General features: G+C 38.2%; 4 protein-coding genes across 6 annotated transcripts in view; 3 read left to right on the top strand and 1 right to left on the bottom strand.

The window, feature by feature from the left end:
• LOC106654883 (protein Skeletor, isoforms B/C) overlaps positions 1–11,702 on the top strand; it is a 63,246-nt gene extending 51,544 nt beyond the window's left edge. For 2 of the 3 annotated variants that reach the window (XM_014374984.2, XM_014374983.2), the window contains exons 5-9: positions 8,330–8,568; positions 8,741–8,921; positions 9,272–9,292; positions 10,097–11,194; positions 11,269–11,702. In XM_014374984.2, coding sequence (XP_014230470.1) covers positions 8,330–8,568; positions 8,741–8,921; positions 9,272–9,292; positions 10,097–11,194; positions 11,269–11,433 — 1,704 coding nt within the window. In that variant the 3' untranslated portion in view covers positions 11,434–11,702. The remainder of the gene's footprint in view (positions 1–8,329; positions 8,569–8,740; positions 8,922–9,271; positions 9,293–10,096; positions 11,195–11,268) is intronic. The other variant, XM_014374985.2, reaches the window with a different exon arrangement.
• Positions 11,703–18,859: 7,157 nt separating this feature from the next.
• On the top strand, positions 18,860–19,788 carry LOC111693715. Its single transcript, XM_023459164.1, has 2 exons — positions 18,860–19,419; positions 19,552–19,788. The coding sequence occupies exons 1-2, from the start codon at positions 18,896–18,898 to the stop codon at positions 19,784–19,786; spliced, it is 759 nt and encodes a 252-aa protein (XP_023314932.1). The 5' UTR covers positions 18,860–18,895; the 3' UTR covers positions 19,787–19,788.
• Positions 19,789–21,961: 2,173 nt separating this feature from the next.
• LOC106654645 (nuclear pore complex protein Nup107) lies at positions 21,962–25,415 on the bottom strand. The gene is made up of 7 exons (XM_014374604.2): positions 25,049–25,415; positions 24,492–24,967; positions 24,210–24,417; positions 23,258–24,108; positions 22,868–23,185; positions 22,548–22,802; positions 21,962–22,475 (listed from the first exon to the last, which is right to left on the bottom strand). Exons 1-7 carry the CDS (start codon positions 25,413–25,415, stop codon positions 22,374–22,376), a joined length of 2,577 nt encoding a protein of 858 aa, XP_014230090.1. The 3' UTR covers positions 21,962–22,373.
• Positions 25,416–26,031: 616 nt separating this feature from the next.
• Positions 26,032–27,655, top strand: LOC106654647 (transcriptional adapter 1-like). Its single transcript, XM_014374606.2, has one exon. The coding sequence runs from the start codon at positions 26,585–26,587 to the stop codon at positions 27,515–27,517; it is 933 nt and encodes a 310-aa protein (XP_014230092.1). The 5' UTR covers positions 26,032–26,584; the 3' UTR covers positions 27,518–27,655.
• Positions 27,656–27,664: the final 9 nt, after the last annotated feature.

Genomic DNA, 27,664 nt, shown 5'->3' with positions numbered 1-27,664 from the left:
GATGTTGAAATATCGGTTTATCAGCGATAATAAGAAAAAGTAATTGAAGAAGGAAACATATTTGTATTTGGCATAATGTAGGATAGGCGAGAAAAAGGTTTTTTGCAGTAAAGACGAAATGAATAACAGTTTGAAATGCTTTAATATTCTTCACTAAATTAAAGGATATTTATGTGAACGATTTTATAAGGTTTTATCATCGAGTACTCATGCGATTGAAGTAATCTTCATTGCCACCAAATATCTCGAGGCAATTTTATGCTCCTGGGAATAGCTTCAAATATGAACTGCATTCATGTGACGTTTAAGGGTACTCTTTTGTCCAAATGATTTGAAACAAATCTCACATTCAAATGGTTGGCTAAAATCATGTATTTCGCTGATGTGACGTTTGAGGGTACTTTTTTGTCCAAATAATTTGAGACAAATCTCACACTGGAAGGGTTTATTCCGTTCATGTATTGACATAATGTGAATATTGACATAAGTCTTGGTTGAAAATGATTTGTGACAAATCTTACACTCAAAGAGCTTAATACGATTATGTACTCCGTTTATGTGAGTTTTGAGGGTACCTTTTTCTCCAAAAGGTTTGTGACAAATTTCACACTCATACGGTTTGCTACGAAAGTGTACTAATCTTATGTGCTTATTGAGATCACAATTGTATCCAAATGATTTGTGACAAATCTCACACTCAAAGGGTTTATTTTGATTATGTACTCCATTTATGTGAATTTCTAGATAACTTTTTCGTCCAAATGATTTGTGACAAATTTCACATTCAAAGGGTTTGCTACGATTATGTACTGCATTTATGTGAGTTTTGAGGGTACCTTTTTCTCCAAAAGGTTTGTGACAAATTTCACACTCATACGGTTTGCTACGAAAGTGTACTAATCTTATGTGCTTATTGAGATCACAATTGTATCCAAATGATTTGTGACAAATGTCACACTCGGAGGGTTTGCTTCGATTATGTACTGATTTTATGTGAACTTTGAGGTAGCGTTTTTGTCCAAATGATTTATGACAAATTTCACATTCGAAAGGTTTTCTACCTTCATGTATTGAACTTATGTGTTTATCGAGATCACTTTTTCGTCCAAATGATTTGTGACAAATCTCACATTCGACGGGTTTGCTTCGATCATGTACTGATGTTATGTGAACTTTGAGGTAGCGTTTTTGTCCAAATAATTTATGACAAAATTCACATTCGAAAGGTTTTCTACCTTCATGTATTAAACTTATGTGTTTATCGAGATCACTTTTTCGTCCAAATGATTTGTGACAAATCTCACATTCGACGGGTTTGCTTCGATCATGTACTGATGTTATGTGAACTTTGAGGTAGCGTTTTTGTCCAAATGATTTGTGACAAATCTCACATTCGAAGGGTTTGCTACTTTCATGTACTGTTTTTATGTGAACTTTGAGGTTGCGTTTTAGTCCAAATGATTTGAGACAAATACCACATTCGAAGGGTTTCCTGCGATCATTCACTGTATTTATGTGTTGTTTGAGATTAATCTGGGATCCAAATGATTTGTGGTAAATCTCATATTCATTCGGTGTAATGCTCTTATATGTTTCATTGAAACGAGCATTTAGACTCGCTTTTCCTTTATAAGTTTTTCGACTCATACACTCGTAAGGTAACTTATTTTGAGATGTTTTTCCTGATATTTTCACAGCCTTACATTTTACAGTCTTCAATGAAGAATTTACTCCAATTTGACTATTATTATCATAATTGAATTTATTTTTACTTAAAATCACGAGATCTTTATTGTTCAAATGATTGGCATGATTTCCGTTTTCTAATTTCACAATAGATGGATCACTTTGATACTCAGTTTTACAGACGGTTGTCGATAAAGACAGTTCAGTTTTGAAATCTTTGCACTCAAAATAAATGAAAATATTTCCATTTCTGGCATCTGTCTGATTTTCTTCTTCTATTTTTACAATAGGTTGAACATTTTGATACTCATTTTTGCAGATGGTTGTCGATGGAGGCGACAGTTCAAGTTTAACATTTTTGCACTCGAAATCTACAATTACTTTTTCATCTAACTTTTCATGTGATGCCATAGCCTTATTCATGTGGTTTGCCTAGAATTAATAGTGTAAAATAGTTATTGATAGTGAAAAATTAGAACATTGTTCAAATCGTGGAACTCACCGATGATTCAAAAACCATGAATGTTTCAAAGTTTTCGACTTTGCAAGAGTCCACCAGATCGAACTTGTAATCGTCGCCTTCATTCGGTTCTTTTTTCACTCTAAAGAATAATCAAGTTTTTATGAATCGACCGCTTGAATAAATATTACGATGTGCACAAACAAATTAATACCTAACTGAGTCCTCTATGCTCTTCATTATTCCATTGATTATGCGTAATCGCTGTGAATTGTTAATATATTTCGATGCACACCGAGAAAATATTAGAGGTTATAGGCTTGGGGCAGTCAACACTGTACTGTGATTTCACCGATTTGTAAACACTTCCTCACTGCAGGAATTCTCGATTCTGATAGCTACTTGGCGATCTATACTTTCGCCCTCTACCGTCGACTTGCCATTAGTATCTAGGCGATTTTTCTCTCGCAAATGTTGAGCGAATTCCACTTAACCTCGAAATTACATAATATTCCTTTGAGCCTCTACCGCTAGATGGCGAATACCTTTATCTGCAAATCTGCAAGTGGCAAAGTAAAAATAATTGTATATATCGAAGCACGGCAATACATGTGATTTTTATTTTCGTAATTCATGATAAACTTTAGAAATTTCTAGTCTTGAATGACTTAAGAAATGAGTGCAAAAGAATTTTTTTCTGAAATTCGTTCGAACTTTCAGCAAAAAAAAAAATTACTCCCCATAACAGTCGCTACCACGCAGGGTACAAAATCGTCAAAAAATCTAAAAACTTCAAAAGTGACAAATAATAACCGAATGAAGACGCACTGATTGCCAGTTGTTGGGTTCGATTTCGTGGACGAACCAAACTCATTAAACGGGTAAGAGGTTTTAATTAATAGTCGTTTTTTTGCAATTATTGCGAAAGTAAAGCAGTTAAGCTTTAACTCGAAACAAAGAAGAGGCGATTCGTAACATATTTGAAAAGTTACATCTAAAAAAAAATAGGGCAAAGTTTTATTTTATTAGCCTTCACATTATACGTAAAAATAGGGAATAATCACATTGTCGTGAGATAGCCTCTCCGCTGATATATTAGCAGCGGTTTTTTTCTCTACGAAAGCTCTCTCTCTCTCTTTTTCCGTTAAAGAGCGCAGAAAAGGGAGAGAAAGATATTAAAGTTGCTCCGGTATTAACTCTAAAGAATCTCTGTTCTTTACGTTCTTTTTTTTCTCTTCTTCTTCTTCTTCTCGACGAAGAAAAATATCCTAGAGTCGAACAATAGTTTTGGACAGCGATAATAGAGAAAAGAGAGAGAGAGAAAAAAAAAGAAAAGTGGGGGAGGAGGCACGAGGCAGCAGATATGACATCGGTATAGTACACCTATATACATATAATATATATAGAGAGAGAGAGAGGCTGTGCGTTGTCTGCGCGAAGATATCACGGATCCCGTTCGCGTTCGGTTCGCTGACAGGATCGAAGAGAGAGAGAGAGAGTACCGAGAGCAGAGCATAAAAGAGCTGCTGCTGCTGCCAGAGCTAACGAGTATGGCTCGTCGTCGATGCATGAATGTCTCAATTTCAGTTGCCGAGGGTCGATCCCGGTGGACTGATAAGCCCAGGCGATTATTATTTTGCGCCCCCGAGGCTTTTCTCTCTCTGCTCTGCTCTGCTCCGCTCTCGCGATCTTATCAGCGGGCGCGTGCCTGCCTCTGCCGCTGCTGCGTTTGGCCGGGAATCAGCGCGGCGGCACACACACACAGTGCCTGATCGAGCTTTCGCCTTTTCACTGCTCTCCTCTCTCTCTCTCTCTCTCACCCTCCGTTGTGTATGTGTGCGTGGGTGGTGATCCGATAGCCTTTGCCGCTCTTCTATACATAAGCATCTTGCCGCTCTTTAGGCCAATGTATTATTATACACGTACCCTCGTCACACTTTGATTCTGATACATCATCGTGTATGCGTGTATTATATCTGCTTTGTGTCGCGACTGGCTGCGCGCCGACTGATAATCAGGCACAATGCGGGTCTTATTAATTATTTCCAGATTACGTCCTATAGGCCCTGCACACACACACGCATGTATATAACTTCAGTCAACTCTCCTCGTTATAACTCCTGCACCCCGCGCGAGCGAGTATCGAGTTGTCGTCGTCGTCGTTTTTTTTTTTTTTCAACTCTATACTATACTCGAGAGCCGGAGCTATTACATACGGAACGTGGTATACACGTATAGTAAAAGCTCTGCAGTATACTCGGAATGCATTCATAATCGTGCGCGCCGCGCTGACGTAGTGGTACTCGCGTACATATACGTGTATATCGTATCCACGACGCGGGGCCGAAGAACGTCATTCAGCGCGGGATGTATAATCCCGGGCGTGGAGCCTCGAAAAAGTTGCACGCGGCTCGAGGCGCTTGATATTGCTTTTATATACACACAGCATCAGCTGGCTCGAGCTCAATGGACAACGAGGTCAACGTTGCTGGTCTTATTTTTTATTATTATTTTCTTCTTTTTCTTTCCTGCTATTTTTTGGGAGGCATTTCGAAACTCGGTTGTAGAGCTCGTAGGCCGCGCAAGAGCGAAATTATATTTTCGCTCGGACGATTATACGTTTGTATATTATGTATGTGTTACTCGTATAACTTTTTTTGGATCGCGTAAAATATTTGATTTTGAGTTGAAAATCATCCTGAACATTGAACGGCTCTGTAGTCGTATTAAACGTCTGTGTGGATCCAAACGTACCTTTGTTATTATTTACACAAACACATGGCCCGTACATCATCTGCCTTTTCCTAATCGTCAGCAAATTTAACGATTCTTACTCTGTACACGCGTGTTTATTACTTTCTCTTCTTAGATCGTAGGCTAGTGCTGTATAGTCAAACGGCCTGAACGGCCAGAAATCTCATCGATCTCATCGATCGCGGCGAGTGATTTTCGCGAACAAAAATCAAGAATGGACTCGACGACTCCGAAGAACGACGAAAATGCGATTGATCCGAACCAGACGAAAATTGAAAAAATGAAGATCTTACTGGAAAAGGTCGATTGGAATAACAAAAAAGAGCGATACGAACTCTTCGATCAATTGTGTTCCTTGATCAAGAACTGGACGGGCCAATATCCAAACCTACGAGAAATTTTTCCCGGGTCCCGAGAAATCGAGAACGTTCTCTGCGATGCCGTAAAAAAATACGACAGTAATCGTGCGAAAGTAGCAGAATTCATCGACTTCGTGAACTCGACCGGCTACAAGGACGAGCCGGACGTAGACGCCGATGGCAAGCCGGTGTTGCGTCGCACCACGTCGGTGCATTACGCGGCTGGCTTGACAAAATTCACCGACAGCGCCTTGGTCAAGTCGCTCTTCGAGATATACGCAGGCTGCGAGGCGAACTACATCGGCGAGACCGGTTACACGCACTTCCACATAGCCTGCAAGTTCAACTGCCTGGACATCGTCGGGAAATTCCTCGAGCTCGGCCGGGTGGATCCCAATCGTTGCCTCACCCAGAGAGCATCCTCGCTGATGTACGGGCTGAGATGCACGGACGCGGGCGAGACACCGTTGCACGTGGCACTGGTCTCCCATCACTGCAGCGAGGAGCTGGTCAAGCTGCTGCTGAGATACGAGGCGGATCCGAATCAAGCCGATACGACGGGTACGACTCTTCTGCACGAGCTCAGCTGGAAAGGTTGCTCCAGGGAGATAGGATGGCTGATCAAGGTGAGCAACGAGATCAAGAAGTCGACGGTGCAGGTCGACGCACGGGACAAGTGGGGTCGGACGCCGCTGCACATAGCTCTGTATCAGCCCAACAAGGAGTTGATCGAGGTGCTGCTGCGGAACGGAGCCGATCCGAATGCGGCCGACGAGAAGGGGCGGACCTCTTTGCACATGATTTGCGACAAAGTGGAGGACGACGATTGGGCCGAGTCGTTCTTCGAGATAATCAACAGAACCAATCGTGTGGTACAGATCGACGCCGTGGATCCGAAGGGCCGGACACCGCTGCAATTGGCCGTGGCGAAGCTCTTGCCGTACACCGTCCACGCACTGTTGGAGAACGGCGCCGATCGGTCCAAATTCGTTTTCCTCGACGAGAGTCGCCTCGACAGAACAGCGTTTTCCGAATCGATGCCCGAGAGATCCAAATTGACGATAGTCGCCAGCGCTCTGAGTATCGTCAACAGTCTCGAGACCGAGGAATACGAGTTGGACGGAAGCGGCGCCCTGGCGATCATCAAACTGTTCGCGAAATACAAAGTGTTCGACGAGTCCGCGGATGTCGTTAATTTCATGCGCCGCAACGAAGATTGGTACGACGCGGACGTTTTCGAGACGATAATGCTTCGCCGAGACGAGCCGACCAGTCCGTCGCTCCACGACTTGCTCCAGTTATCGAGCAAAAGCGACCAATTCTCGTACGCGGATTGCTTCGAGTTCGCGCGAAAGGACGGATTGGGCAGAATCCTGCCGAGAGTACGTCGCGAGGCTTGCGAGCTGCGCCTGTGCGAGATGCTGTCGAGGCGCTACTTCCGCAGATGGGCGATGCGCTCGTTGCAGGAGCTGACGAGCTATCGGCTGCCGGCTAATTGCTGCGATATGATCTTGAATGAGCACACGCACCAAGATTATGAGAATGTTTGCTTCGCGGCTGAGGCTGTGAGACGCGAGAAAAATAAGAAAGAGGTGCCAAAGAACGAAACGGAATGTGGCGGTGAGAAGGTACCCGAGGCAGGCGAAGAAGCTACAAAAAAATTAAAAACGGAAGGGTGAAGATAACGAAGGTTCCTTTTTTTTTCATACTCGTTATGAAATTTATAGAAAAAGGAGCGAAGAGAATGATGATTTGTAGACAATACAAAGCTAGTGATAATCAATGAACTTTTTATTCATCAATGTCCGTTGTGAAAGATCTCGATTTTATTATATATATTTGTTACCACAAGCACATCACGCGTCAAAAATAAAAAATAAAAATATTTAAATTAGAAAAAAATGATGTCAGATTGATTTTATCTCCTTGGCGAATTGCACGAAACTTGCTGCGAACTAGATTCGCGAAATAAGATCCGACAATTGAAAAATATACTTTTCTATACTTATGTACACACCAAACGAAGGAGATAATGAGCTGCAGCTGTGGGCTGCAACAAGAGCGACAAAGTTATTATACGCTACGGCCATTCACCGCCACACACACACAGCTCCGCGCGGTGTATAACATTACTCGAGGCTTCATAAATTATGGATTGGACTTATCAGGTCGTTCGCAGCGATGCAGAGTGGCTCTCTCGGCTGCTGTATACTTCATCCCCATCCTCACCCTGCCGTGATGCTGATTACACACCCTCGAATTTACTTATGGCGACTTTTGGTACAATTATCATGTACTTCGAGTCGAATAATGAGCCTTATTTTACCATGACAATTTAGTTTTTAGTTATACGTAATAAAAAAAAAAAAGTGACGAAATATATACAGTTAGTCTTAAGAATCATTTGTAGCTCTTGGCGTCGCTTTATCTTACCCTGTAACACGAGATCGCTCCGCCTCTCTCTCTCGAGCGTCATAAAATAGCGATATTTCATCTCGAGCGCGAAATCTTCGACTTTGCGAGAAATTAGGCTTGATCTACTCGGGCACGCGCTCGGCAGCAGCGGCAGCGTATACGAGGGTAAAAATCACGAAGCCACCCCGCTGCTGAGTGAGTGAGTGAGCGAGAGAAAGAGACAGACGAGCTTCTGCTGCGTACGCAGGAGAAAACTTTATATACGTTTGCAGCTCTATATAGACTGCATCGCATTTTCCACGTTATCTCTCTCTCTCACGGCTCTCGCGCAGCAGCACACTTACGACGACGACGCCCCTCGCATTACACTATACTGCAGATGTATATATCTATATACGCGCAATAAACGATGACGACGACGACGACGTAGAGAGCGAGGATGACTCCCCACGGCGCGACGTCAAATCCGCGATATAACGCGAGAAGGAGAGCAGAGAGCCCGATAATATACCTTATACACGCTCGGCGGGGGGAGAAGAGCCGAGAATGATGGATCGACTTTACGAATTGAATTTTAAGTGTGCTGCACGACCCTCGACTTATATATAAGCCATATACATCCTAATTGACTCATGCAAAAAAAAATACGTTACAGGTGAACTTCGGCCAGGTGAACATCCCCGCCAACCTCAAGATACCCTCGGTGCGCGTGCTGCCCGAGTTCTCGCGGCTCGCTCACAATCTGCGCAGCGACAACATCACCATCCTCGACAGCAAGACCTTCTACATCCCTAATCTGCACTACGACGGCGCCGGGCCGGACGCCTACTTCTGGGTAGGAAACGGGCCCCAGCCCAACGTCTACGGCACCAAAGTGCCCAACGAGATGAACAGGTAAGAGGGCAAATGTATATGAAATACCGCGAATCCAGCGAAACGAAAATTTCGATGTACATATATATTGTAATGTAAGTAGAGGCGCGTGGCGCGCGTTAGCGCACTGGTGCATAATATTTAATATTATACCTGTCTGTCTGTCTGTCTGTGTTACGTGTATTATGTATAGCTCGCTGCCGCTGCGCGGCTACGAGGGCGTGGACATCGAGATCGTGTTGCCGGGCAACCTCACCGTCTACGACATCGACTGGCTGGCGGTCTGGTGCGTGCAGTACAGGCACAACTTCGGCCACGTGCTCATACCCAAGGACCTGGACGTGCCGCCGGCCCTGGGACAGACCAAGATCGCGGTGAGCAGCGCACATTTTTCCCGAAATCTCGTTTTCACCTTTTTATTAAACACTTTTTAGAGAGAACGAGCTTAGCTTATATACATCACGATATACATGATCATTAGTTTCCACGACAGCTAACAACGACAATTACGAAATCGTTTTCATTCATTTACTATGATACGAGAACATTATTGTATCCAAGACAATGAGACATTTACACGTATAGGTATATTGTTCGATTGAGTATGATTTCAAAGTTACTTTTTTTTTCGACTCATCGATCAACATCGATTAAGAAATAGCTCCACAACTATAATATCTAATATCAATTATTTATGTATAATTATCGCATACGCACGGAATAGCCGCCATGGTGGTATACTCCAGTGAGTATTCATTGTCATCCAGCACCTGTGTAAAATTCGTAGTGACTTTTTTAATATATAATAATATATGCACAAACATCTCGATGTACGCTGAGAAAAAAAGCTCTATTAGCCTTGCGAAAACTTTAACAGTTACGTTCTAGTATTTAGAAAATTAAGCTATGCGAGCTCTTATATAGTAATTTGAAGATTTTTCGCCGCTTGCGAGTTCTTATCGCGCCATCTAGGAATAAGTTTGAAAGTACGCGACGTCTGAGAGTCTCGCTCGAACTAAAAATATTTATTTGAGTCAATCGACTATTGCTCATTAGAAATAAAGTATTTTTTTTTATTAAACTGACTTGAATAATATTGATACAATAATTAGTTTCTATACTCATTTAATAGGATCAATTGCATATTTAATTTTCTCTTACATATTTTATTCGTTCTAACAGTAAATTACAATCTACATATCAAGTAAGAATCAGCGACTTTTTTCTCAGTGTATCGAGCTTAATGTTACATTTTCGATGTTTTAATTTTCAACATTCGATATCCGATTGTACGAATATGCATTTACAACATAAAGATCAGCAGTCGATCCATAAATCGTTTATACCAATCATATCCGTAGCAACGCATAAGATGCACATAGATCGCATATAATCGTAGACAACATGGTCACAGCGAAAAATATTGGAATAATTTTAATAATCAATTTAAAAAATAATCTCGTTGTAAATAAATTGCGCATGAAACCGAACCAATTGGCTCGAGTATACGGCATCATTGAAACATTGCCATCGTTCAAAAATCTTGCAGACGAGCAGCACAGCCGCGCCCGAGCTCAGCAACTGCATGGAGCTGCTCGACGGCCGCGTCCAGGTGCAATGGGAGCTGCTGGGCGAGGACATACACGTGCGCGTCACGGGCCGCATCCGCGAGGAGCAGTACATCGCGTTCGGGCTGTCGGGCGAGGACGGCCAGGCCAGGATGCGTGGCGCCGACGTCGTCGTCGTGGGCTACAACAAAGACCGCAGGAGCTTCTTCGCCGAGGACTACTACATGTCGGACTACTCGCAGTGCGACGGCGAGCGGGGCGTGTGTCCGGATCACAAGATAGGGGGGAAGAACGACGCGGTGCTGATCAACGGCACGAGGAGGAACGGCGTGACCTCGGTGACGTACAAGAGGCCGCTGCGCACCAACGAGGCGCTCTACGATAGGATGATACCCGAGACCGAGACGACCATCATCGCGGCCATCGGACTGCTGAACAAGAACTACGAGGCCAATGCGCACACGAGCGCCGACGCCACCGACGAGGACATAAGGATCAATTTCGGGGCCAGGGGCAAGCACCAGTGCACCGGCTCGATCTACGAGATGCCGGCCGAGCCCGAGGTCAAGGCCTGGCCGGCGGCCACCATCCAGGGCGAGACCAATCTCGTCGCCCGGATAGGACCCACCGGTGGGCCGCGCGGCTACTCGCGCATCACCGGCCAGCCGTCGTGGGGCATCGCCTGGTTTATCAACGACAAGCTCATCCCCGAGATCACCGTGGAGCGCGGCCAGAATTACACGTTCGTCGTCGAGGGCGGCAAGGACAAGACCAATCCCGCCCGGTACCATCCGTTCTACATCACCGACAGCCCCGAGGGTGGCTTCGGCCAGCTCACCGACTCGCAGCAGCGACGCCAGAAGGTGTACGCGGGCGTCGAGTACGACGGCAACAATTATCCGTATCCGACGGCGGCCGGGCGCTACTGCGAGTACAAGCACAGGCGCACCGACCAGAGCGCCAAGAGCGAGACCTTCGAGGAGTTCTTCGCCACGCTGAGGCTCGAGTGCGAGGAGGGCGAGCCCGCCACCATCGTCTGGCACGTCGACGAGGACACGCCCGATCTCGTCTACTATCAGGTGAGCTACTATATACAAAAACTTTTTAAATTTTATATACGATCTCGAACTTCGACTATTTCTTTCCTTGGCAGTGCTACACTCACAAGAACTTGGGCTGGAAGATCAACGTGGTGGACGCGGGCGCCTCGTCCAAGAGCAAGTCGTCGTCGTCGGCCGGTCACCCGTCGCCGGCGGCCATCCTCGTGCTGCTCCTGGCTGCTGGCCTGCAGCAGACCTTCCACGGCCTCCTCAGATGAAGACTACTGTGACGCGCTGCGGGCGGAGGAGTGTGAACGAGCAAACAAATGTGGTCAATAATTAATAAAAAAATTCGTTGAAGCTGCTCTCGCGCGACACGTTATATGTATAAAAAAATAAAAAAATTATGATAATAATTGAATCGAAACCTCGATGAAAGTATAACGACGAAAGTAATACGTTACAAGGAGCACAAAACAAGAAGGTAAACGATGAAAGTAAAACGATAGCTGTAAGCAAAAAAATATGTATAATTAAGGGCAAAAAATAAAACACAGAAAGTATCGGCAGCTACTGCCGACTATCGTAAGGTTGTAAAGAGAGAGTATATCATATATAATTATTATTATATATCATTATAATTAACCCCGCGCGCGCGGTTACGAGAGCTTTTATTCGATAGGCGCGTGCAAAACTATATATTGTATGTAACGGATATGGTAATTCGACAAATTCACCGATGATATTTTCAAGAGCTAATTTCAATTCCAAATATTTCGTATTATATACATGATGACAACAACAACAACAACAACAACAGGGGAGAGAGAGTCGATGGTTATTATACTCGATACGTACACCCCCCCCCCCCCCANGAATTGAAAGATGCAACGTACACTGTAACATATGACAATATCTCGCGATGCGGAGGCAGGAGCTCGAGAACAAAAATAATGATAACGCGACAATAAAAAAAAAAAAAAACATTTTCGACGTATTGCTTTACACTTGGCTAAGACAATAGTTGCTTTAACGAACGAAAAAAAAAACTAAATAACAATTGAAAGTATACCCTTTACTGTACCTAAGCACAAATTATTTACACGCGGAGCGCTATTTTTACAGGATGGCGTTCGTTTTTTATTGAATTGTGAATCTGGGATCTTTCAACGATTAAATATTTTTCTAAAGCAGTAAAAAATTGGTAAAAAAATTATTGATTTCTATTGATTCTTACGAGCTTTTGGTATGCATTTTTTTCCATAATTGATTTACGTCGAGGGAAAAGTTAGATTTTACGCATAAATTGCATATGAAGTCTCAAAAAATATATCGAAGTTCCTAAAAATTAGACGTTTTAAAGATGAAATATCCGCGATTTACAATTTAATAAATTATGTTCATTGTTATATAAATGCAATGTAGCAAACGGTTCAAAAAGCAGAAGTCGAAATATCGAAATAATAGCGTAATCTTTGAAAAGAGTGAAAGTATGAAAAAAATTAAAATATCAATTTTATCACTGTGACCGGACATATTATCATAAAAATCACAGACGTATCGGACATATCTGAAAAAGTCATATCTCTTCAATTTGAAAAAAAGCAACAATAGAAATGAAAGTCAAAAAAATTGTAATCGACAATAATTTTATCTGGGCTCCGAGGCGTGTGTACGGAGCGTGTAATTGTAAATCTTGCACAAAAATTAACATAATTTAGAATTGAACTATTAAAGTAACTTTGAGTACAATAGCTCATAAGTAGGCATTAAGGACAATAATTATTGAAATGCTGTTTGACAATAAATAAACACAACACTAGCGGCAAAAAAGATTTATAAGTCGTATTTTGGCTTGCTGGTGACAATACAAAGAATTGAAGACAATATAGTATAAAAAAAATATATAAATAATTATAAATACATATTATGTATACGTTACGTTCTCACTCGCATTTGTAATGCATGTATATCATGTGTACATGTATATGTGTAATATATTAAAAAAAATTAAAAGTGGGCATGATAAACTCTTCAACGTACGAAATATAATTGTAATTGGTAATACGAAAAAATATTTTCGCTCTGATTGCTGTAAATATGACTAGAAAAATCGATAAAGAGTAGCCGATTAGAAATTCTCTCCCACGATATATAAATTTCACGAGAAGAAAGTAAAATGTGCCTTGGGTGCAAATTTATTTGATCTGAATGAATAAATATGTTAAATATAATAAAAAAAAAGATGAAAGTAGGGAAAATGTGATTCGTTGGGAATTCCATCTTTTCATAAATTTGAGGGGGTAACTTTATTCACTTTACCAGCTGCATTTAATTGATTAATTATACATTATTTTTTCATTCTACGTTTGTATGATGTTGAATAAATTACGAAAATTTACAAAAATGTGTATTAGATATTTAACTAACTGTCATCTGTACTAACACATACCTTTGAAAAATGAGGTCGTGAATTGGAGCAAATGTAAGTTTTACTGATTAGTTGAAAAAGTTTATGATCAAGAGTATTATTATTGTTGTTAAGATAGAAATTTGGCATGAATAATTATTAAATAATTTTTATATTAGCGTCCACGACTATACTTTTTTTAACTCATTTAGACTTTCGAATTGGTATAAAAGGCACACCAATCGGGTAGTTTAATCAAAATCAATGATAAAATCAATAATCAAGACAATAAAAAAAACATGTCCACGGTATCCTCGATGAATTAAATATTAATTAGTAAAATTTTTTGAAACAATTTTGTAAATGATTAGAGAAAAAAATTCTTGAAGTACGAACTCTCGTAAATTCTCTTGTACGTATAGTTAATGCAGAATCGATGATCAAATAGTTGTATGTGACTAATACATGAAATATAAGTCAAAAATAGCTGATGTCTGACAATAAATAGTTTTAAGATAAGCCGACACGTTCTAATAGGCTGCCCCGCAAGGCCAATATTTCAAATAGTTAAGTATTACGTTAATTTTTTAAATTGTTTCTACTTACTAGGATTTAAAACCAAATTTTTCAAGATAATTTTTCTATGAATTTAATTTTCAGCGATAATAATTTGTTGTGATATTAAATTATAGATTAATTCATAATTATATTACCATTTTCATCGTATTCTAATTCAATAAATTACAATTATTTCACCGTAATTTGTCCATAAAATGAAAAATCTGAGCGGAGCAACTCTAAAAATGTCCACGGTTGAAAGTACTAATTAAATTAGCCTAAGGTACATCAATATTGCTCATCGCGTATCTATAAAATAGACAATAATAATCATACTAACTAACTGTGCAAGAGCCTGATAATTTATTTGTTTTTACCAATAGTCGTATGACAATAAAAGAAATCCGTTGGTCCAGCACTCATCGCGTTAGTTCATGAAAAATTATTGACAATACCTACTTACATGGGATAAATAAGTAAAACTACTAACATTTTAGGGATCTCTGCAAAAATAGAAGGATCTTTTCGTGAATTTTCTGATGTCTGATTAGTCTGAATGAGACTAGTTGAATTGTTGATGGCTGAGTGTGGTACTATAATCTTTAAAAAATGCATTGTATACGTGGCAACGGATCTTCTCTTGTTTTATACTTGCTACGAAAGAAATGTCAATCCAAAATTATGTTCAGCCGTTTTATTTAATAATTTACTACTGTTGAAAGTGAAACTATAAGTATTATATAATCGTATTATTGTACAAAGCTTAACTTTTAGCGTGGATGTATCATAGATATAATAATATGTAATTATAAAGGTTAAAAAATAACGTGAAAATAAGCTTCACAGACTAATATTTTTTTTAGAAATTATTTTATTGAAAAATATTTGAAAATAGTTTTCATCGAAAACGTCAGATTTTTTCCCAAGCAGTAACGGAGTTAAGTGTTTTTTAAGAATTTTTTTTTTAATTTTCGTCATGCGTGTTAAATCTAAAAAATTGTTAACGTATTTTTTCGATGAGCTTAAAATAAACTTATCGCATCGTTTACTGCAAACTCAGAAGACGTACAATTTTATCCAATTTGAGCTAACAAGCTGAATTTGACTTGATGTGTTCCATGAAATTTTTAAATTGTTTTTGAATTATGAGTTTTGCATGTATTTCATTGTTGAGGAAATATATGAAGCCAGACTAAGATGATTATTTTCAAACACATTTTTTGCAATTACCATAGAATATTCGTGAAAAAGCTACGTAGATGTCTTTATTTTGTTGTTTTTTAGACATCTATGTAGCTTTTAAAAAATATAATCAAATGTAAATTTAAAAAACGTGTCGGAAAATTTTAATTTTGTCTTGGTTTCGGTATCTCCTTAAAACGGATTAATAAATAAGTGTAAGGATAATTTGTATTAAAAGTTTTTCTAAATGTTCAAGTAAATCATTTTAACACGAGTCAAAGATATTTTCTAATCAGTGTGAACATTTTTAATATACATTAAAGATATATTAAAAAAGCTAAATACGCTCGATCCATTTGAATAGAAAAGATCAATGTGGTCTTTTTAGTTTTTGAAGATTGGGAGTTAATTCGGAATTGGTAATTCAAATATCTCAATGTACATGTAAATAAACAATGCACAGTTCAAAATGAACATCCTACAAAACACGGATGAAACAAAGTTAGTGCATAATTATTGAGAGTAAGCGCGATTCGTTATCTTGAAAGATGTCTGCGTGCCATATCAATGAAATCTTAACAATAAGAAATTCATAATTTAATTTTTTTTTAATTCAATGAAATAGTTGCTCTCAATACTTCTCACCATCTGACGGAAAAAATAATAATGACGTTTATTTTGTAAAATAACATTTAATTTAAACCCTTGATAGACGTAAACGTTCAAATCAAAACTATATAAAATTAAATCTTCAAGTAAATCTAATAATTGAAACAAATTTTTTCTGTAAACTCTACAACAAATCTAAATGGTTGATCGTTTGGTCTACTTGTATTGTAAATTATAAAAAAGCAAACTATGACGAGAGGGGTTGTTGAAAAATAAATCTGCTGTTTCTGATTGGAATTATAAATACTATGTATCGTGTTTTCGAAAAATTGTTAAATTATCACTTTTTCTCTACTCATACTGCTGGTAAAAAAACATTTCAAAGGCACAATAACAATGTAACGATTAAACTTGCTATTTGAAGCGCTCTTTAACAAGAAGTTCTAATAATGGTAGATACATCTATTAGGCGCACAATTACTCTTGTTTTCTACATCGTTCATTTTTATCGTGAAAGTGTTATGAGATCGATTGACAAAAATTATTGTACGTGCTTGAGTAGAAAAACAAATATTTACCAGTCTTAATTTTATTGATGTACTAATCATCGGAAAAAAAACTAATTACAAAGTACACAAAATGTATAACGATAGTTGCACAGTGAATGGCAATAGACGATTGATACGAACACGATTAGTATCAAATAAATAAAATTCAAATTACAAAAAAGTTCATATTCGTTCATGTGTTACATAATTGGAATCAAATGAGTTTTGTAAAAAAGAAAATAAACAAAGAAATTTTCAAAGTAGGAAAAGAAAGCGCTGAAAGTGACTGTAAAAGTCAAACTTGAAAAATTGCTGGGGTCTGTCGCGCCATTCAACTCGATGTATAATAAGCACATTTTTAAAATCGCAATATGTTCATTTTAAATAAATAAATATACAATGAAATCCAAATTAATGTCTTCATTCGTTTATTTAAGGTATCCCTATGGATCTTTTTTCTGGTTCCTGTATCTAAAAAAAGATTCTCTGTAGGTCTATAGTTTAATCACATAGTTGATTCATCATTCAACATTCAATATAGTATGTCAAAACACTAAATATCTTTGAACTTATTCTTCTTCATGTCCTGAACACGTGTGAAAAAGTTTAACACTGCAGCTCTAATTGTTCACCGTCTAAATTAACATAAGTGAACCATTCATAGCAAAAGTGTAGGTACACGCGACAGTACGTCAAGAATATAGTTGAACTGCGGTTGAAAGGAGGCACGAACCGAATTCAGGCAATGCGAACTAAGTGACTCCTTATTGGCTTACAATTTTTCAAGAAAAATACGACTTGGCGAAGTTGTTATTCGAGCTCAAAGACGATAAGTATCAACCGATTTGTAGGTCAGCACCCGGAGCAAGTTGGGTCAGACTTCCTTACTTAATGATTTTTTGAAAAAACAAATTTTTTAAATTTCAACAAAGAAATATAATAATGATTTAAATTTTAATACATGTCTCATTTTTCATGCTGCCCGCACAACCGAACTATTGGCCCCGAGCATGGCGCTTTCTCATGTTAATTTTCATAAGAAAAAATTTAGTTCGAGCGGCCGACGCTGACATTTTTGACAGGATGCTTCCTGTTTAAATGGTAACGTGTAAATTGTGACTGCAGCGCCACTCTAAGCTCCAGCCCAACGCTCGGAGCCGAAAGGAAAAACTCGAAGTCGATGAATTCGGAAAAAATTAGAAAGTGAAAGTCCAGCAAAGAAGGGGCGAGGCCTATGTCTGGCCATGTGTTATGACTACTACTGTCGCATAGAATTTTCACTCTTTACGTAGGTTACTGGTATGTCTTACAGCTACGAGCACATGTTTTTTCCACTCTACACACATTGTGGTGTACATGAATGCATAGTACACTCAACGACGCCGAAGCGTCAAGAACAAAAAAGTGTGCATAGACTGCAGCTAGTGAAAAAAGAACAAGAAACATTTGAAATTATAAACGATTCAAATATTTGTGTGAATAATGATTGTGTGTTGTGTGTCAGTGCGCGAAGCGATACTCAGAAAACGAGGCAGCGGTTGGACAGTTAAATTCAAGAAGTTAAAAAAGTTACAGATGTTACGTGAAAATACCAATTGGGAGAACGAAGATAACCGAGTCAAACTTCTTCATCGATTGCTGAAATTATTCAGCAAATGGACGGGCCCACTTCCGAATCTACGAGACACCTTTGAGCCCAAAGAAATCGACCAACTTCTTTTGGATTCCGTAAATTCTATGATCGAGCGTGCCGAGCAGAATCTACTCTCTCAGAATCAGAAAGAATTATTCATCGAGTTAGTAGCTCGCACCGGATACAAGGACGAGCCGATAATTGGCGTCGACGGCAAGCCATTGTCGCTTCGCACCACAGCGATTCATCGTGCGCAAATGTGCCGTAAGAGTACGGTCCAAGCGCTATTTGAAATTTACGACAGCTGTAACGTGAATTACACCGACGAGAATACGGGTTTAACGCATTTTCACGTGGCCTGCAAGTACGGCTTCGAGGACATCGTCGCGAAGTTTCTCGAGCTCGGTCAGAATCCCAATTGCCTCTCGGGCGAGCATCTACGAGTTTCATCGGCACTACAATGCGCTGTACTCGGTCGCCACGGAAAAATAGTTCAGTTGCTACTGAGAAAAGGTGCCGACCCAAATTTAGCCGGTGAAATTAGTGGATTGACCTCTTTGCACATAATTGCGATGTCACTAGGCGACGACGATGGGTTTGCGAAGTGGTTTTTCGAAACCTGCGTCGAGATCCAGCAGCCGGTGCAAGTCGATGCCCCTAACAGATTTGGCCAGACACCTTTGCAATGGGCCGTGGCGAGACTCAAGCCACGTACGGTCGACGTATTCTTGGATCACGGTGCCGATTTGTCTGGCTTCGTTTACCCACCCATAAGTTATCACGGCGAAGGATTAGAACCGATGCCGTATGAAAGTATTATGTTTAAATTGAAAGTAGCCTCTACCGCTCTTATCATCGTCGAAAATCTCGAGAGGAGAGGATACGAGCTGAACCGAAGCGATGCCCTGACGATCATGAAATCTTTCGTTCAGTTCGAATTGTTCGATACGTTTGAGGATTTGGATCAACGTCAGCCATGGTACGACGACGACGAGTTTGTGAATAAATCCAAAGAAATAATGATGAATTCGCGTCTGTCGCTCTACGACCTTATCCGGCTACGACCCGAAGAGGCGGAAAAATCGCTCACGTATACCGAGTATTTGGAATTTGCACGTTCGAACGATAGGTCGGAGTTTTTTGGAACGCATAAAAAGGCCTGTGCTGAGCACCTGTGCGAGAAACTAGCTAGAGGAATTTTCCGGTCCTGGGCATTGGATTCTTTCTTGAAGCTGACGAAGTACAGATTTCCAATTCTTTGCTGCGAAATGATCATCGACAATCTGAAGAACAAGGATTTGTTGAATGTTTGCTTAGCTGGAAGGTAATACCTGAGCTCATGAGAGTGATGAGAATACTATTAATGGCTTGTTGTTATTAAATGCAGTAGATTTATCATTTCATTTAAATAAATCAATTTGAAAAAATTTCATTCGTTAATTTGCTTGATTTTCAGTTTTGTTGAAAGCAAATCCAATGCCGCTGCTTCTTCTGCTGGCGTGAGTCGAGAAAAAACGAAAGAAACGAAGGCCGAGTCCAAACCAACAATTTCCACACTCTGTAGGAGGAGGTTAAAGAAGACTGTTATGAAACCTCCCTCGTGGTTGATCCTGAAAGAGGAAGAAGTAGCTGCGCCGACGGACGAAGCTGCTTCTGCTGTTGCGCTCGCGACGATCGAGAACAACAAGTAGAGAAAGAGCGAAAACAATTTCGAAGATATGATAGATAAGCGAAATTTTGTGATATGTATATAAAATTTTTATGTAACTTACTTTTTTATTAAAATTAATTAATTTTCTCAACCTTTGATTTATACTTTCGCATTAAAATTTTGTGCAACGAAGGCGAGATCTATCATGAATCGTGGTCAGTCGAATAATAGTTCATTGACCACCATTGGCACACCGAACTTCCAATTGCTAATCTTCCGCAATTTGATGGAAGTCGTTACAAACGGTTGTCCCATTAAATTAAAAACGCATACTTATTGCTAGACATTATGACGGTACATGCTGCATACTTACGCTCGACATTAAACCTCATTCGAAGGGTTAACAAAAATTATCAACGACGCCCGTCAACATATCAATATGCTGGAATCCTTCGGAGTAAAGTTAGATAAAGGAATCATCGTTCGTATGCTCAAAAAGAAACTTTCAATTGAGATTTGCACGAAATGGGAAGAGTCGCTTGGTTTTGACACTTTTTGAACAATTACGCAAGTTCATTGGCGAATTGTGCTTTCAGAATTAGCATTTTGAAAGCGGAGCCAGAAGCGAGTAAATACTATAGCAAATAATAAACGTCGAAGATATGTAAAAATGAATCGGGTGCACGTGTGATTATCGCAAGCTTTCAAAGTAATTGCGCCCATTGTAATGAAGGACACCCTATATGCAAATGTAAAATTTTGGAAAGCTCTCGGTACAACAATGCTGAAACGTAGTTAAAAAGAAACATTTATGTCGAAATTGCGTCTAGTACCGATATACCGCGAGGAGATTCTGCTACCGTCTTTCGAGCCTTTTACGTCTCAATTGATTTTCCTTCGAGTAGATTTGTGAGTATCGTTTTTTTGGTTGGTTAACTTGAAGCAAGTGCAAATTATTCTTGTAAAGGGACACAAGAGCTATTGGGTCTGTGCCATCGCCTCATCAGTAAGTACTTGCTCGTTATTACACGTAAGCTCTCTCCCTCTCTCTCTCTCTCTCTCATCGCAGCCTGAGCGGAGCGACGGCTCGGTGAGGATAATGGTCGTACGCGCATACTAAACGGCAAATGTCAAGGCAATTGTTATTTAATAATTAATCAAGGCTTCCGCCTCTTCACTATCCATTTGCAATGATATCTGTAGCAGAAAGACGCTCTTATATGCCTAGAACCAGTATTATTCTACTACGTGAGCGACGATCCGAGTCGACGCCGCCTAGCGGTGACTAGTTCAACCAATATATTTTGAAAAAGCTCAGTACGCTCGATCCATTTAAATAGAAAAGATCAATGTGGTCTTTTTAGTTTTTGAAGATTGGGAGTTAATTCGGAATTGGTAATTCAAATATTTCAATGTACATGTAAATAAACAATGCACAGTTCAAAATAAAAATCCTACAAAACACGGATGAAACAAAGTTAGTATGGTAATTATTGAGAGTAAGCGCGATTCATTATCTTGAAAGATGTCTGCGTGCCATATCAATGAAATCTTAACAATAAAAAATTCATAATTTAATTTTTTTTTAATTCAATGAAATAGTTGCTCTCAATACTTCTCACTAGCTGACGAAAAAAATAATAATGACGTTTATTTTGTTAAATAACATTTAATTTAAATCCTTGATAGGCGTGAACGTTCTAATTAAAACTATAAAAAATTAAATCTCCAAGTAAATCTAATAATTGAAACAAATTTTTTCTGTAAACTCTACAAAAAATCTAAATGGTTGATCGTTTGGTCTACTTGTATTATAAATCAAATAAGTCCGCGTAAGCCACAGATCACTCTGCGATACTTGCCAGAGAGAGCACGAACGCGCTTCTAGATTATAAAAAAGCAAACTATGACGAGAGAGTTTGTTGGAAAATAAATCTGCTGTTTCTGATTGGAATTATAAATACTATGTATCGTGTTTTTAAAAAATTGTTAAATTATCCCTTTGTCTCTACTCATACTGATAGTAAAAATTTCAACATTTTAAAGGCGCAATTACGATGTAACGATTAAACTTCCTACTCGAAGCCATCTTTAACAAGAAGTTCTAATAATGGTGGATACATCTATTAGGTGCATAATTACTCTTGTTTTCAACATCGTTCATTTTTATCGTGAAAGTGTTATGAGATCAATTGACAAAATAGAAAAACAAATATTTACCAAAGTCTTAATTTTATTGATGTACTAATCATAGGAAAAAAACTAATTACAAAGTACACAAAATGTATAACGATAGTTGCACAGTGAATGGCAATAGACGATTGATACGAACACGATTAGTATCAAGTAAATAAAATTCAAATTACAAAAAAGTTCATACTCGTTCATGTGTTACATAATTGGCATCAAATGAGTTTTGTAAAAAAGAAAATAAACAAAGAAATTTTCAAAGTAGGAAAACAAAGCGCTGAAAGTGACTGTACAAGTCAAACTTGAAAAATTGCTGGGGTCTGTCTGTCACGCCATTCAACTCGATGTGTAATAAGCACATTTTTAAAATCGCAATATGTTCATTTTAAATAAATAAATAAATATACAATGAAATCCAAATTAACTTCTGCATTCGTTTATTTTGGATATCCCCATGGATCTTTTTTCTGGTTCATCAAAGCTAGAGACGATTCACACAGCTTTCTGAATACTTCCCGCAGTTTTTCTTTCGTAAATACCTGCCGGAAAATGTAAAAGTTATAGTTACGAAGCTTAAAGAATTGATTCTATAATTCATTTCTAGAATATACCTTGTAAATTTCATGCTGTTCAGATGCTATGATATCAGCCAGTTCGAGGCACTCTGAGTGTTCATTCATCTCGCTCATTACAGTATGAAGTAAAAGAACAATTTTCGGAATACACAATTTTCTCAATTTCTCCATTTGATGCTCTCGTAAAACTTCTTCGGGAGTCAATGGTTCATTACTGGTGCCGTTATACGAGTCGCACAACCAACCTCCGTCAGGAAATAGAATGACATTGAACAAAAGTTGCTTTACAGCCTGAAAAACATGCAATGTTAATTTTTTCGTCGTGATATTTATTTTATTATAAAATTTCAAGTTACCTTAGTGTGCTGTTGCATAGTCGATTTCCACCTTTTCATTTCAGTTTTATATTGAGAAGATCTATGCTCAAAAGCTACTTTTTCTGTAAATGTGGCATAAGCCGATGGTTCTTCGACCGGCGTTGGTCTGGCATGATGAAAATGAGAAAACCATTCTTGGAATCCTTCTTGTGCATCTAGGTATGATTTATAGCATAAATACTCTCGGATAGAAGATGATGCTTTCTTAGGTAATAGATTTTTTGACATAAGATTTTCTATCGTATTCTCCATTGCAGGATATTCTTCTAATATAACTTCAATGGCATCTTCTGGTATCTGTAAAACAAAAACATGAAATATAAGAATTCAAGTAATATTCTAAATTAATCAACTAATAAAATTATAAACCTTGTTAAAGGCTTTTCTGGCAGCATCTAGTTTTTCGCTAGTCAAAAAATATCTGATCAAAGCATTTGTTTGCCACAAAGCTTCATCACGCTGACTTGGATAAAATATTAGCCAGTCTAAAGCGCTTATTTTTTCTAAATCAGTTTCTGTTATCTCTCCTTTTAGATCAGGAATCATTTCGAGATTTTTTTGTCTAATGTTTTCAACAACTAATTTAGTTATAGCAAATATATCTAAATTTACAGCTTCAGCAGCTGAAAGACACTTTGTTCGCTGGTCATTATCTTGAATATGTTCTAAAAATTTGGCATAATTTATGATTTGAGCGTCTCTGCCTAGTGTTGAAACATAATATGCAACTAATGTTGGATCACCAAGTTCCATTAAAACTTTAACATATTCCAATAAAATTTTATCTGCAATTTTTTCATTTAAATTTTTTCCTATTTGTCTCAAAAACAATACCAAGTGTGCAATGAATCTCAAAAATTGTCCATCACAAGTTTTCTGATTGATGATAGTTTCTAAATCTTCCATTAACATAGGTATATTGTCTAGTATCAAATATTTTTGTATTTTATGAGCAGGTTCATTTGCTTGAATTGATATTGCTGAATTTTTGGAAGCTTCCAGTTCATCAAAAATATCTTCTAAACTATTTTCACCTTTCCAATATTCATCGGGCAAAGGTACATAAGATTTGGGCATAAAACCCCTGACCTCTGCTTCAACTTTAATATCTAGAAGTGTTTTCATATATGCCCAGAGACCATCTTGCCATGAATTTGCTATAGATAACAATTGATTTATATTCCCACAAAGGCTAGAGTAAATAGCTCTGTAATATTGACCTAAATTAAAAATATTTCAATGATGTATCAAAATTATTTGAAATTTTTTATACTGTATGTTATTACTGAAATTTTTGAAAATATATTTATGTGTAACTTACCCACTCTGATGTCATTGGAAAGTTCCCAAGCACAAAGCTTCCACAGACTCCTATTAGGGTTGCCTTCAACAGGATATTTCTCATCTTTTATTTGATTTTTGTAGTTGGGATCATAGTAGTGAACCCATCCTAGCAAGCAAGCTGACCTCCAATGTTGACCACAGTGTATGGCCAATGCTTGTGCCTTTTGTAGTCTTCCACACCGTATCTTAAATCAAACGATTATCATTATTAATCTATCATAAAATCTCATTATAAAAATGTTTCAATCTTTTAATTTACCTCTATTAGCATCCTTTTTTCTAGTCTAGCATCATCTTCTTTATCTAAATCATGTAAAGGTTTGCCTTCGCGTACAGGTGCATCTGGATCTAATGATGAAACTATTGGCCTTGACGAACCAAATGAGATACCTACTTTTTTATTTTGTAATTGATGCAGTGTATTTTCCCAAGCAACTGTTTTATCTGTATAAGTTTCAATGGATGGTAATCTATCTGCTTGGTCAAGAGCATTTCTTTCAAGCCAATCAATAATTAGCTGATATTCTCTAATCAATTTATTGTTTTTAAATAGAGCATCTATAACTTCTTTTTCAGATATATGAGTACTAATATCAATATCCATTTGTGAATCATAATTTATAGAATCTAATCTATTTTGATATAAACAATAAACAAGTCTCCATGTATTTCTTTCATTTTCTAAGCTGATTTCTTCAGGAGTCAGTTCAGTAGTTTCTACTTTGGATTTTATTTCTAAAAACATGAAAATTAGCTTTATTACAAATCAATTTATTGAAAGTACCTAACAATATATTAATATTTACTATTTATTACCTCGCATACTTTCCAAGGTCTCAGTGCAATTTTGAATGAAATCAGCAACAGTCTCAAAAACTTGTAGCTCAGAATTGCGTGCCTGTGCACTTTCAAGGAAATCATAAAGCAACTTTGAATGTACCTCGCGCAGAGGTTCATTGGCTTTCAGGACAAAACCAGTAGCCATGCTATCATCCATCAACTCTCTTATAGTCATATTGCTTCGTTCAGCATTGGTAGCCATAATATTGCGAATTTCATGTGGAGCAATTGTGATGGAGGGCATTGAACCATTAAAAGCGTCAAACAAATCAGACCTACCAAGAGAGGTATTATTTTCCTCCCTTGGCATGGTTGTTTGCATCAGTGATATTCTTCTAGGCATTTTTACAATGTTTTTTTTTTTACAAAACAGATTACTCAAAGAACAGGTAAAACACTTGATAGTTATGGGAACGAACGAATATTTGGAGAACACTTATGTGAGAAATTTAACTTGTCATGAACTTGGTAGGCAAACACCGCTGCTCACATGATTCAGTGGCTCTATTTTCAAAAAAGTTTTTTATTCCATATGAACGTACCACTTGCAATTATAAGCTGCTACTTGTCAGTTTTTAATATTTTTAAGGTTAACAACACACGAGTTTTGAATATGGCCGGGAAAACGGCTACCGGACCAAATCGCGCTATGGATTTCAAGTTGTTTATCCACAACGAACGTGTGTGCGATACGATACCGTGTAAGTTATTCGAATTGTACGAAATTTTGGTCGATCGCTACGCCACCGCCACCGGCCGGCGGATTCTGCAGGGCAGCTGAATTTGCTTTTCGCAGTTTCGCTGTTCACGCACACGCGGGTATTCGACAATTAGGCGCGCGCGACGGTGCAAAAATTAATTGACTTATTTGGTGCGATTTGTGAAGTAACGAAAAAAGGAGCACTTGCAGCAGTTGCGGTACATTTAATTTGAAACTACACGACGCTTTTCACAAAGTTACATTTTTATGAACTGGTAAAAAGTAGGTCATTTTGGTATGCATCGCTATTTTTTCATAAGAACATAATAATTAATCTTACAAAAATATTTCAACAATAATATAAATTTTACAAATATGAAATTATTATGATACGGTTTCTAGTGAAAATATTACTTGAATTTTCTTCGAACTAATTGAAGGTAAAGCTTTTTACCTTTGAATAATAAAAAAGGGAGGGGGTATTATGAGCACAGTTTGTAAAGTTGCGTGAAGCGCGCGCCACGCAATGAAAACATCGCTGGGTCAAGTCATTTTACCATACTAAAATGTTCAATGTTTGTTGTTCAGTGTTCACTGCAACCGATGTAAGCTCGATCGTCGTGTCAGGTCATAAATAAAGACAAAACATGTGCTTCGTAGCGCGCAGTCGTTCGTTATTGGACTAGCTGATGCGCGAGTGCTGAGAACTGAGCAGGATCAACTGACAGACGACTGTTATCAAGTGTTTACTGTGTTGTCAGTGAGAGTTAAGTTTAGTGAAATTTAAAGTACATTCAATTGTGATTTTAATAATGGCTACGGTAAGAGATCTGACAGTCTCGAGAAAAGCTCTTGCAGCTTCGCTGGGTGAAATTAATACAAAAAAGTATTTTGAAAAAATGAAGCTATGGTTTCAAATGAAAAGTACCAAAGAGGAATTTGACTTCTCAGTCAGAAGTATGATGAACGATGAACAGGTGCATTTACACAATGAATTTTTACTCAGCTTATTCCATAAAGTTCGAGGGTTAGTTGTGTCTACACCTACCAGACCACTGAAAGTTAATCACAATACTCATAACAATTCGCAAGATACAAAAGAAAAGGTGTTTTTGAAACGAAAGTATAGATCTGATGATTCAATCTTTGAGCCAGCTGATATTTATAGTGATGTGCTTAGCCAAGCAACCTCTCCTGTTGGCGATGAACCCATTGGTGCTAATCGCTCCAGTGCCCAGGAATTGGTATTACCCGATCATACTTTTGTTCTTGCCAGGCTGATGGTAGCAGCGTGGGAAAATAATATGGACGGTGCTGAAGATAATACAGCTTACATTATTATTGCTGCTACTCAGATATTTTTGAAAAACATTTTAACGGCTATAATATCGAGGAGAAAAGGTTTTAGTGTCAAGGATGGATCATTTATTCATAATCTTGGAGAATCAGTTCCTAGTATTTGGAAAAGAAACACTTTTACAATATTTCAAGAAGCTAAATACTCATCTCCAGCAATAGTTATGGATCCAATTGGTCAAATGCCAAATCCAAAAATGGATATTGAAGATGCAGAACAAGAAGCAGCATTTGCTTTGGCGTGTTCGAAACAAACTTTAGTTCCTCATCCACCACCAATCTGCATATCAGATGTGCTAAATACTTTACAAATTCATAAAAATCTCATAAAAAATCACACTCTTTATGCAACAAATATGGAAAGGTTATTTACTTATAGTTCACATTAACTAGAAAAAATGTATAAGATATAAATAATTAAGATGCTACTTGTTCTCTTGTTCTAAGAACCAAATTAAAAATTAAGTTAGAATTATATTACCATATTTTATTAAATTAATATTTATGATACATTCATTTATGAATAAATATGTACA

The sequence above is a fragment of the Trichogramma pretiosum genome, unplaced genomic scaffold (assembly GCF_000599845.2).
Source record: "Trichogramma pretiosum strain Unisexual culture from Peru unplaced genomic scaffold, Tpre_2.0 scaffold23, whole genome shotgun sequence".
NCBI classification, from domain to species: domain Eukaryota; kingdom Metazoa; phylum Arthropoda; class Insecta; order Hymenoptera; family Trichogrammatidae; genus Trichogramma; species Trichogramma pretiosum.
This window is presented reverse-complemented; position numbering and strand designations above follow the sequence as displayed.